At 36.5% G+C, this 12,904-nt stretch overlaps 1 protein-coding gene across 1 annotated transcript in view; it reads left to right on the top strand.

The window, feature by feature from the left end:
* Positions 1-12,904, top strand: part of SCP2 (sterol carrier protein 2) — a 164,231-nt gene that overhangs the window by 68,733 nt on the left and 82,594 nt on the right. The window contains exon 10 of the mRNA XM_082665984.1: positions 178-325. Within this exon, the coding sequence (XP_082522110.1) occupies positions 178-325 (148 nt within the window). The remainder of the gene's footprint in view (positions 1-177; positions 326-12,904) is intronic.

The following is a 12,904-nucleotide window of genomic DNA, read 5'->3' as shown; positions in this document are numbered from 1 at the left end:
CTCCCTCCTGGATATTCTTTTATTTGGACTTTCTGTGTGATACAGAATTAACTGAGATTTCAATATTTATGGTCAGTTCTCAACTGTTAAGGTTATACATATTAATCTCTTATAAGCCTTATATAAAAGTCCCAGTTTTGATGCCCTTAATTTATTTATATATGGTTTTGGTTTTAGGTTGGCTTTGATATGAGTAAAGAAGCTGCCAGAAAGTGCTATGAGAAATCTGGCCTGAGACCAAGTGATATTGATGTAATAGAACTTCATGATTGCTTTTCCACCAATGAACTTCTTACTTATGAGGCACTGGGACTCTGTCCAGAAGGTAATATCTTTGATGAGATGCAGATTAACTTATTACATGTCACTGAGAACATTTCACTTTCATTATAAAACAAAACAATTCACTAATTGCCTTTCCCTCCATGTTGACTCTGCCACACTGTGCAAAGCGAATGGAAGCTATCCTGATCTTGGACTTTTAGAACATGTAGTCTTGGACAGTACCAAATGAGATGACAGAGTATACAAATAATTTGTTTTATGTAAATCAGGGGTACTTGTAATGCACTGTTAAGTAAAAAAAAAAAAAGGATAAAAAAAGTCACGTATGTAATTCCAGCTATTTCAAACTGTGTTTGAATAAAGACCTGAAGAAAGGAAAATGGAAAGACTAGTTGGTGGGATCTGGAGGATTTTTTTTTTTCTTTTTGTTTTTAAAGTGGTTGTACCATTTTCCATTACTACTAGCAGTATGTGAGATTTCAGTTGTTTCACATTCTCATCAACACTTGATGTGGTCAGTTTTTAAATTTCAGCCATTCAAAAGAGTATATAGTGGTGTTTTATTTTAGTTTTATTATGCATATCCCTCATGACTAGTGATGTTGAGCATCTTTTCTTGTGCTTGTTGGTCATTCATATATCTTTTGTGAAGTGTCTGTTCAGACCTTTTGCCCTTTGATTATTGGGTTACTTGTCTTTATTGTGTTGTAAAATTTACATAAATGTATATTCTGGATACAAGTAATTTGTCTGATATATGTGGGCTGTGAATGTTTTCTCCCAGTCTGTGGCTTACCTTTTTGTTTTATTAATAGTGTCTTTTGAAGGACAAATTAAAAAATTTTTGATTATCAATTACATATTTTCTTATCAATTTTTTTAATGGTTCAGGCCTTTTACATTCCAAGAAACTTGCCTACTGCAAGGTTGTAAAGATTTTCTTCTATTTTTATTCTAGGAGTTCTGTAGTTTTAGATTTTACATTTAAGTACATGATCTATTTTGAGTCAATTTTTATGTTTGGTGTAAGGTAAAGGTTGATATTACTCTTTTTTTCCCCATACACATATTCAGCACCATTTATTGGAAGGACTTTTCTCTCCCCATTGAATTGCCTTGGCACCTTTGTCAAAAATTGCCCATATATGTGAGGGTCCGTTTTCGGATTCTCTGTTCTATTCCAATGATGTCTACCCAATGATGTCTATTCCAAACATGTCTACCTTTTCACCAATACCAAGTTAGTTTGGCTACTGTGTTTATTCTACTACACTCTACTATACTATACTATATTAGATAGGATAAGTTCTCCAGTTTTGTTCGTTTTAAAAATCATTTTGGTTATTTTAGGTCCTTTGCATCTCCATGTACATATTAGAATTAGTTTGTCAATTTCTACAAAATAAAAAGCTTGCTGGAATTTTCATTGAGTCTGTAGATTGATTTAGAGAGAACTGTCATCTTAACAATGTTGAATCTTCCAGTCCATTAGATGTGTATATGTTTCCATTTGTTTAGCTCTCCTTTAACTTCTGTTAGAATGTTTGTAGTTTTCAGTATAGCCCTTAGGTGTCTTTTGTTAGGTTTATTCCTTGGTATTTTATGGGTTTTGGCATAATGTTTTTTTTAACCTTCATTTTCCAATGTTTGCTGATAGTATATAAGAATACAATTGATTAAAAAAAACTTGGAAACTGTAACTTTGCTAAATTCATTTGTTCTAGTCGTTATTTTGCAGATTATGAGTGATTTTTCATATAAACAATCATGCCATTTGCCAATGACAGTTTTTTGTCTTCCTTTCTGATCTTTTTATTTTTTCTTACCTTACTGCAATGACTGTGAGCTCTAGTACCATACTGAATAGAAGAGGTGAAAGTGGGCATCATTACCTTATTCATGATCTCAGGGGATGCACTTTAATATTTTACCATTGTCTATAATGTTAGCTATGGGTTTTTTGTTGATACCATTTATCATGTTGAGAAAGTTCCTTACTATTCTTAGCCTGCTGAGGTTTTTTATTTTGTTGTTGTTTTGTCATCAAGGGGTGTTGAATTTTCAAAAAATTCTTCTACATCTGTTAAAATGATCTATGTGGATTTTGTCCTTTATTCTTTTCACATGGTGAATTACATTAATTTTGAATGTTAATCTAACCTTATATTTCTGGGATTAATCGTACCTTTTAATATATTGTTAGAATCAATTTGCTAACATTTTGTTAATGAAATTTGTTTATATATTCATGAAGGATATTTGTCTGTAGTTTTCTTTTTTTCCAAGTTGTTTTATTCCAGTCTCATAAAATAAATTGAGCAGTGGTCACTCATTCTCTATTTGCTGAAGTAGTTTCTGTAAGATTAGTGTTAGTTCTTCCTTGACTGTTTCATTACCAGTATAATCAAGTAGATTAAAGTTTTCTTTGGGGGGGATGTTTTCAATAAATTAAAATTTCTTAATAGATATAGGCCTGTTTATAATTTTATTTATTTATTTTTTAACATCTTTATAGGAGTATAATTGCTTTACAGTGGTGTATTAGTTTCTGCTTTATAAAAAAGTGATTCAGCTATACATATACATATATCCCCATATCTCCTCCCTCTTGCATCTCCCTCCCACCCTCCCTATCCCACCCCTCTAGGTGGTCACAAAACACTGAGCTGATCTCCCTGTGCTATGTGGCTGCTTCCCACTAGCTACCTACATTTGGTAGTGTATATATGTCCATGCCACTCTCTCACTTCGTCCCAGCTTACACTTCCCCCTCCCCGTGTCCTCAAGTCCATTCTCTACATCTGCACCTTTATTCCTGTCCTGCCCCTAGGTTCTTCAGAAAATTTTTTTTTAATATTCCATATATATGTGTTAACATACGGTATTTGTTTTTCTCCTGACTTACTTCATTCTGTATGACAGACTCTGGGTCCATCCACCTCACTACAAATAATTCAATTTCATTTCTTTTTATAGCTGAGTAATATTCCATTGTATATATGTGCCACATCTTCTTTATCCATTCATCTGTCGATGGACACTTAGGTTGCTTCCATGTCCTGGCTATTGTAAATAGAGCTGCAGTGAACATTGTGGTACATGACTCTTTGAATTATGGTTTTCTCAGGGTATATGCCCAGTAGTGGGATTGCTGGGTCGTATGGTAGTTCTATTTTTAGTTTTTTAAGGGACGTTGGTACTGTTCTCCACAGTGGCTGTATCAATTTACATTCCCACCAACAGTGCAAGAGTGTTCCCTTTTCTCCACACCCTCTCCAGCATTTATTGTTTGTAGATTCTTTGATGATTGCCATTCTGACTGGTGTGAGGTGATACCTCATTGTAGTTTTGATTTGCATTTCTCTAATGATTAGTGATGTTGAGCATCCTTTCATGTGTTTGTTGGCAATCTGTATATCATCTTTGGAGAAATGTCTATTTAGGTCTTCTGCCCATTTTTGGATTGGGTTGTTTGTATTTTTGAGATTGAACTGCATGAGCTGTTTATATATTTTAGAGATTAATCCTTTGTCAGTTGCTTCATTTGCAAATATTTTCTCCCGTTCTGAGGGTTGTCTTTTCGTCTTGTTTCTGGTTTCCTTTGCTGTGCGAAAGCTTTTAAGTTTCATTAGGTCCCATTTATTTTTGTTTTTATTTCCCTTTCTCTAGGAGGTGGGTCAAAAAGGATCTTGCTGTGATTTATGTCATAGAGTGTTTTGCCTATGTTTTCCTCTAAGAGTTTGATAGTGTCTGGCCTTACATTTAGGTCTTTAATCCATTTTGAGTTTATTTTTGTGTATGGTGTTAGGGAGTGTTCTAATTTCATTCTTTTACATGTAGCTGTCCAGTTTTCCCAGCACCACTTATTGAACAGGCTGTCTTTTCTCCATTGTATATTCTTGCTTCTTTTATCAAAAATAAGGTGACCATATGTGCATAGGTTTATCTCTGGGCTTTCTATACTGTTCCATTGTTCTGTATTTTCTATTTTTGTTCCAGTACCATACTGTCTTGATTACTGTGGCTTTGTAGTATAGTCTGTAGTCTAGGAGCCTGATTGCTCCAGCTCCATTTTTCTTTCTCAAGATTGTTTTGGCTATTCAGGGTCTTTTGTGTTTCCACACAAATTGTGAAATTTTTTGTTTTAGTTCTTTGAAAAATGCCATTGGTAGTTTGATAGGGATTGCATTGAATCTGTAGATTGCTTTGGGTAATATAGTCATTTTCACAATGTTGATTCTTCCAATCCAAGAACATGGTATATCTCTCCATCTGTTTGTATCATCTTTAATTTCTTTCATCAGTCCTACAGATTTCTGTATACAGGTCTTTTGTCTCCTTAAGTAGGTTTATTCCTAGGTATTTTATTCTTTTTGTTGCAATGGTAAATGGGAGTATTTCCTTAATTTCTCTTTCAGTTTTTTCATCGTTAGTGTATAGGAATGCAAGAGATTTCTGTGCATTAATTTTGTATCCTGCTGCTCTACCAAATTCATTGATTAGCTCTTGTAGTTTTCTGGTAGCATCTTTACGGTTCTCTATGTATAGTGTCATGTCATCTGCAAACAGTGACAGCTTTACTTCTTCTTTTCTGATTTCGATTCCTGTTATCTTTTTCTTCTCTGATTGCTGTGGCTAAAACTTCCAAAACTATGTTGAATAATAGTGTTGAGAGTGCACAACCTGGTCTTGTTCCTGATCTTAGAGGAAATGGTTTCAGTTTTTCACCATTGAGAATGATGCTGGCTGTGGGTCTGTCATATATGGCCTTTATTATGTTGAGTTAAGTTCCCTCTATGCCTACTTTCTGGAGGGTTTTAATCATAAATGGGTGTTGAATTTTGTCGAAACCTTTTTCTGCATCTATTGAGATGATCATGTTGTTTTTTGTTCAATTTGTTAATATGGTTTTTCACACTGATTGATATGCGTGTATTGAAGAATCCTTGCATTCCTGGGGTAAACCCAACTTGATCATAGTGTATGATCCCTTTAATGTGCTGTTGGATTCTGTTTGCTAGTATTTTGTTGAGGATTTTTGCATCTATATTCATCAGTGATACTGGCCTGTAGTTTTCTTTCTTTGTGACATCTTTTTCTGGTTTTGGTATCAGGGTGATGGTGACCTTGTAGAATGAGTTTGGGAGTGTTCCTCCCTCTGTTATATTTTGGAAGAGTTTGAGAAGGATAGGTGTTAGCTCTTCTCTAAATGTTTGGTAGAATTCGCCTGTGAAGCCATCTGGTCCTGGGCTTTTGTCTGTTGGAAGATTTTAAATCACCGTTTCAATTTCAGTGCTTATGATTGGCCTGTTTTTATTTTCTATTTGTTCCTGGTTCAGTCTCGGAAGGTTGTGCTTTACTAAGTATATGTCCATTTCTTCATGGTTGTCCATTTTATTGGCATATAGTTGCTTGTAGTAATCTCTCATGATCCTTTGTATTTCTGCAGTGTCAGCTGTTAATTCTTTTTCATTTCTAATTTTATTGATTTGAGTCTTCTCCCTTTTTCCTGATGAGTCTGGCTAATGGCTTATCAATTTTGTTTATCTTCAAAGAACCAGTTTTTAGTTTTATTGTTCTTTGCTACCATTTCTTTCATTTCTTTTTCATTTATTTCTGATCTGATCTTTATGATTTCTTTCCTTCTGCTAACTTTGGCAATTTTTTGTTCCTCTTTCTCTGATTGCTTTAGGTGTAAGGTTAGGTTGTTTATTTGAGATGTTTCTTGTTTCTTGAGGTAGGATGATATTGCTGTAAACTTCCCTCTTAGAACTGCTTTTGCTGCATCCCATAGGTTTTGGGTCATCGTGTTTTCATTGTCTTTAGGTATTTTTGATTTCCTCTTTGATTTCTCCAGTGAGCTCTTGGTTATTTAGTAGTGTATTGTTTAGCCTCCATGTGTTTATATTTTTTACATATTTTTTCCTGTAATTGATATCTAGTCTCATAGCGTTGTGGTTGGAAAAGATACTTGATATGATTTCAGTTCTCTTAAATTTACCAAGGCTTGATTTGTTACCCAAGATATGATCTATCCTGGATAATGTTCCATGAGCACTTGAGAAGAAAGGGTATTCTGTTATTTTTGGATGGAATGTCCTATAAATATCAATTAAGTCCAACTTGTTTAATGTGTCATTTAAAGCTTGTGTTTCTTTATTTATTTTCATTTTGGATGATCTGTCCATTGGTGAAAGTGGGGTGTTAAAGTCCCCTACTATGATTGCGTTACTGTCGATTTCCCCTTTTATGGGCTGTTAGCATTTGCCTATGTATTGAGGTGCTCCTATGTTGGGTACATAAATACTTACAATTGTTATATCTTCTTCTTGGATTGATCCCTTCATCATTATGTAGTGTCCTTCTTTGTCTCTTGTAATAGTCTTTATTTTAAAGTCAATTTTGTCTGATATGGGAATTGCTACTCCAGCGTTCTTTTGGTTTCCATTTGAATGGAATATCTTTTTCCATCCCTTCACTTTTAGTCTGTAGGTGTCCCTAGGTCTAAGTGGGTCTCTTGTAGACAGCATACATATGGATCTTGTTTTTGTATCCATTCAGCCAGTCTGTGTCTTTTGGTTGGAGCATTTAATCCATTTACATTTAAGGTAGTTATCAATATGTATGTTCCTATTACCATATTCTTGATTGTTTTGGGTTTGTTATTGTAGGTCTTTCCTTCTCTTGTGTTTCCTGCCTAGAGAAGTTCCTTTGGCATTTGTTGTAAAGCTGGTTTGGTGGTGCTGAATTCTCTTAGCTTTTTCTTGTCTGTAAAGTTTTTAATATCTCTGTCAAATCTGCATGAGATCCTTGCTGGGTAGAGTAATCTTGGTTGTAGGTTTTTCCCTTTCAACACTTTAAATATGTCCTGCCACTCCCTTCTGGCTTGCAGAGTTTCTGCTGAAAGATCAGCTGTTAACCTTATGGGGATTTCCTTGTATGTTATTTGTTGTTTTTCCTTTGCTGCTTTTAATATTTTTTCTTTGTATTTAACTTTTGATAGTTTGATTAATATGTGTCTCGTTGTATTTCTCCTTGGATTTATCCTGTATGGGACTCTTTGCGCTTCCTGGACTTGATTATTTCCTTTCCCGTATTAGGGAAGTTTTCTACTATAATCTCTTCAAATATTTTCTTAGTCCCTTTCTTTCTCTCTTCTTTTTCTGAGACCCGTATTATTCAAATGTTTGTGTGTTTAATGTTGTCCCAGAGATCTCTGAGACTGTTCTCAATTCTTTTCATTCTTTTTTCTTTATTCTGCTCTGTGATAGTTATTTCCACTATTTTTTCTTCCAGATCACTTATCCATTCTTCTGCCTCAGTTATTCTGCTATTGATTCCTTCTAGAGAATTTTAAATTTCATTTATTGTGTTGTTCATCATTGTTTGTTTGCTCTTTAGTTCTTCTAGGTTCTTGTTAAACGATTCTTGTATTTTCTCCATTCTAGTTCCAAGATTTTGGATCATCTTTACTGTCATTATTCTGCATTCTTTTTCAGGTAGACTACCTATTTCCTCTTCATTTGTTTGGTCTGGTGGGTTTTTACCTTGCTCCATCTGCTGTGTGTTTCTCTGTCTTCTCATTTTGCTTAACTTACAGTGTTTGGGGTCCCCTTTTTACAGGCTGCAGGTTCGTAGTTCCCATTGTTTTTGGTGTCTGCCCCCAGTGGGTAAGGTTGGTTCAGTGGCTTGTGTAGGCTTCCTGGTGGAGGGGACTGGTGCCTGTGTTCTGGTGGATGCAGCTGGATATTGTCTTTCTGATGCTCAGGACTCTATTCCGTGGTGTCTGTGACCTTATTAAGATTTTAGGCAGCCTCTCTGCTAATGAGTGGGGTTGTGTTCCTGTCTTGCTAGTTGTTTGGCTTAGGGTGTCCAGCACTGTAGCTTGCTCGTCGTTGAGTGGAGCTGGGTCTTAGTGTTGAGATGGTGATCTCTGGGAGAGCTTTTGCCATTTGATATTACGTGGAGCCAGGAGGTCTCTGGTAGACCAGTGTCCTGAACTCAGCTCTCGCACCTCAGAGGCACAGGCCTGACACCCGGGTGGAGCACCAAGACCCTGTCAGCCACATGGCTCAGAAGAAAAGTGAGAATAAAGAAAGAGAGAAAGAAAAAACTAAAATAAAATAAAGTTTTTAAATAAAAAAGTTATTAAAGATGAAAAGTTAAAGAGTTTTAAAAATAAAAGAAAGAAAGAAGAGAGCAACCAAACCAAAAAACAAATCCACCAATGATAAGAAGCACTAAAACCTATACTAAAAAAACAATAAACAGAGAAAAAACACACAAAAAACGGACAGACAGAACCTTAGGACAAATGGTAAAAGCAAAGCTATACAGACAAAATCACACAGAGAAGCATACACATATACCCTCACAAAAAGAAAAAGAGGAAAAAAATGTATATATATAACAAAAAGGAAGAAATCAACAAAATCAATTAAAAAATCTACCAATGATAATGAACTCTAAATACTAAACTAAGGTAAACATAAAGTCAAACAAATTAGATGCAGAAAGCAAACCCCAAGTCTACAGTTGCTCCCAAAGTCCACCAACTCAATTTTGGGATGATTCCTTGTCTATTCAGGTATTCCAGAGATGCAGGGTACATCAAGTTGATTGTGGAGATTTAATCTGCTCCTCCTGAGGCTGCTGGGAGAAATTTCCCTTTGTCTTCTTTGTTCACACAGCTCCTGGGGTTCAGCTTTGGATTTGGCCCCACCTCTGCATGTAGGTTGCCTGAGGACGTCTGTTCTCTGCCCAGACATGACAACAAGGTTGAAGTAGCAGCTCATCAGGGGGCTCTGGCTCACTCAGGCTTGTGGGAGGGAAGCGTACGGAATGTGGGGCGAGCCTGTGGCGGCAGAGGCCAGCATGATGTTGCAACAGCCTGAGGTGCGCCGTGTGTTCTCCTGGGGAAGTTGTCCCTGGATCCCGGGACCCTGGCAGTGGCGGGCTGCACAGGCTCCTGGGAGGGGACGTGTGGATAGTGACCTGTGCTTGCACACAGGCTTCTTGGTGGCTGCAGCAGCAGCCTTAGCATTTCATGCCCGTTTCTTGTGTCCACACGGATAGTCGTGGCTCGTGCCTGTTTTGGAGCTCGTTTAGGTGGTGCTCTGAATCCCCTCTCCTCGTGCACCCTGGAACAATGGTCTCTTGCCTCTTAGGCAGTTCCAGACTTTTTCCTGGACTCCCTCCCGGCTAGCTGTGGCGCACTAGCCCCCTTCAGGCTGTGTTCACACAGCCAACCCCAGTCCTCTCCCTGGGGTCTGACCTCCGAAGCCTGAGCCTCAGCTCCCAGCCCCAACCCGTCCCAGCCAGTGAGCAGACAAGCCTCTCGGGCTGGTGAGTGCTGGTCAGCAGCGATCCTCTGTGTGGGAATCTCTCCGCTTTGCCCTCCGCACCCCTGTTGCTGCGCTCTCCTCTGTGGCTCCGAAGCTTCCCTGCTCCACCACCCTCACTCTCCGCCCACGAAGGGGCTTCCTGGTGTGTGGAAACCTTTCCTGTCTCACAGCTCCCTCCCAGAGGTGCAGGTCCTGTCCCCATTCTTTTGTGTCTGTTTTTCCTTTTTTTTTTGCCCTACCCAGGTACGTGGGGAGTTTCTTGCCTTTTGGGAATTCTGAGGTCTTCTGCCAGTGTTCAGTAGGTGTTCTGTAGGAGTTGTTCCACATGTAGATGTAGTTCTGATGTATTTGTGGGGAGGAAGGTGATCTCCACGTCTTACTCCTCCGCCATCTTGAAGGTCTGATCTATAATTTTTGTTTCTTCCTGTACCTATTAATTTTGGTAAGATATATTTTTCAAGAAAATTGTCAGTTTTATTTAAGTAGCCAAATTTCTTCACTGAAGTTGTTCAAAGTATTCTCTTAGTATCCTTTTAATGTCTATAGAATCTATGGTGATAACCTTTTTTTTAAATTCCTGATATTGATGGGTTTTGTTCTTTCTCCTTTTTTTCTTCATCTGTCTAGCTAGAAGTTTGTCAATTTTGTTGAGCTTTACAAAGAATCAGCTTTTGCCTTTGTTACTGTCTTTTTTTCCCCCTCCATTTCACTGATCTCTGCTCTTTATTATTTACACCCTTTAACTTACTTTGGGTTTACTCTTTTTTGTTTGGTTTTGCTTTGCTTTAAGTTTCTTATGATAGATCCTTAGATCATTTATTTTAGATATTTCTCCTTTTCTAGTGTAAGTATGTAAAGCTATACGTTTTCTTCTAAGCAGTATTTTAGCTGCATTCCACAGATTTTGATATATTCATTGTCATTTATTTCAAAATATTAAAAATTCCCTTTAATGTCTAATTTTGTCTTTGACCTGTAATTATTTAGAAGTGCGCTGTTTAATATCCAGGTATTTGGAATTTTCCTAGGTATCTTATTGTTATTGTTGTCTATTATAATTTTGCTGTAGTCAGAGATTACACTTTGTTTGATTTTGATCCTTTTAAATTAATTGAAATTTACTTTATGGCTCAGCATATGGTATATATTGGTGAACTTATTTATGCACTTGAAAAATAATGCAGATTCTGTGGTTGTTAGATGTAGTGTTCTATATATGTTAATTAAATCAAGGTGATTGATAGAATTTTTAAGACCTGTGTCTCTACGAATTTATTTGACTTGCTGTATCACTTGCTGAGAGAGGGGTGTTAGAATCTCCTACTACAATTGTGGAACTATTTCTTTCTTTATTTTTGTCAATTTTTGCTTCATTTATTTTGAGGCTCTCTTATTTATAATTGTTATGTCTTCCTGATGAGTTGTGTTTTTTTTCATTATGAAACATTCTGCTTTATCTCTGGTTACATTCTTTGTCTAGAAGTGTCTTTTATCTGACTAACATAGCATGCCAGCCTTCTTATGCTTACTGTTTACATGATATATCTTTTTCTATCCGTTTGCTTTCGACCTATTTGGGTTATTTATTTATTTATTTACTTATTTATTTGTCTATTTAAGGTGTGTCTCTTGTAGGCAGTAGTGTATTGTTTTTTATCGACTTTGTCAGTTTCTGCCTTTTAATGGAGTGTTTAATGGAGTGTCGTCTAATACAGTAGCCACTAGCTCTATGTGGTTATTGAATCCTTAAAATGTGGCTAGTACAAATTGAGATGTGCTGTAAGTATGAAGTACACATCAGATTTTGAAGACTTAATATGAAAAATAGAATATAAAGTATTTCATTAATAATTTTTTATATTGCTTACATTTTTAAAAAAAAAATTATTTATTTTTGCCTGTGTTAGGTCTTCGTTGCTGTGTGCGGGCTTTCTCTAGTTGCGGCGAGCGGGGGCTACTCTTTGTTGCAGTGTGCGGGCTTCTCATTGCGGTGGCTTCTCTTGTTGTAGAGCATAGGCTCTAGGCACGTGGGCTTCAGTAGTTGTGGTGTGTGGGCTCTAGAACGCAGGCTCTGTAGTTGTGGCACGTGGGCTTAGTTGCTCCACAGCATGTGGGATCATCCTGGACCAGGGATCAAACCCCTGTCCCCTGCATTGACAGGTGGATTCTTAACCACTGTGCCACCAGGGAAGTCCTGATATTGGTTACATTTTGAAATGAAAATATTTTGGATATATTGGGTTAAAAAATATATATTAAATAAAATATATACTAGAAAATTTTAAAGTACATATATGATTTGCATTATATTTCTTTTGGGCAGTGTGATTTAAAGAGCATTAACATTTAATGTAATTACATATTTATATAGTAGGGTTTAGGTTGACCATTTTATTATGTTTCCTCTATATGTCCGTTTGTTTTTTGTTACTCTGTTTTCTATCTCACCTGCTCCTTTTGGATTATCTGAATATTTTTAATATGACATTTTAGTATGTATTGGCTTTTTGGCCATATCTGTTTATTCTTAGCTTAGTTTTTGGTTAGTTTTGTTTTGTTTTAGTGGTTGCAGGGTTTCTCAATCTCAATACTGTTGACACTTGAGCTAGATTATTCTTTTTTGTGGGGCTTGGACATTGTAGGATGTTTCACAGCATTCCTGGCCCTCTACCCACTACATGCCAGTAGTACCTGCCCCCACAGTTGTGATAATCAAAAATGTTTCCAGACATTGCCAAATGTCCCCTGGGGGACAAAATTTCTCTGGGCTGAGAACCACTGCTATAGGGGTCTCCTTAGCATTAATATTGTACCACTTCACATAAAATGTAGAAACCTTGCAAACATATAAGTCCATTAACCAATTCCCTTCTGCCTTACACCCACCTTTATGTTAAATTATCATATGTATTACATCTATGTACATTAAAAAAACCCCAAAGACAGTGTTATAATTTTTGTTTTCAATAGTTGCACATATTTTAAAGACCTTAAGAGGAAAAAAGTCCTTTATATTTACCCAGATATTTATTATTTCTGTTGTTCTTTCCTCTTTCTTGCTGATCCAAATTTTTCTAGAGAATTTACTTTAGCATTTCTTATAAAGCAGGTCTTCTGGAATGTTAATTCGCCAGTGGAATATTCTGATACTTCATAGGATTGTATGTATTACGGAAAATCATGCAGTAAATTATTCACTTCTTGGGGTCGGTTTGTGTTCAGTCTGCTATTACTCAGTACAGTGACAATATTTAACAATATGAAAGCAGTAATAG

The sequence above is a fragment of the Grampus griseus genome (genome assembly GCF_964374135.1).
Source record: "Grampus griseus genome assembly, chromosome: 1".
Taxonomy (NCBI): Eukaryota; Metazoa; Chordata; class Mammalia; order Artiodactyla; family Delphinidae; genus Grampus; species Grampus griseus.
Note: the sequence above shows the minus strand (reverse complement) of the source record. Positions and strands in the feature narration are given on the sequence as shown.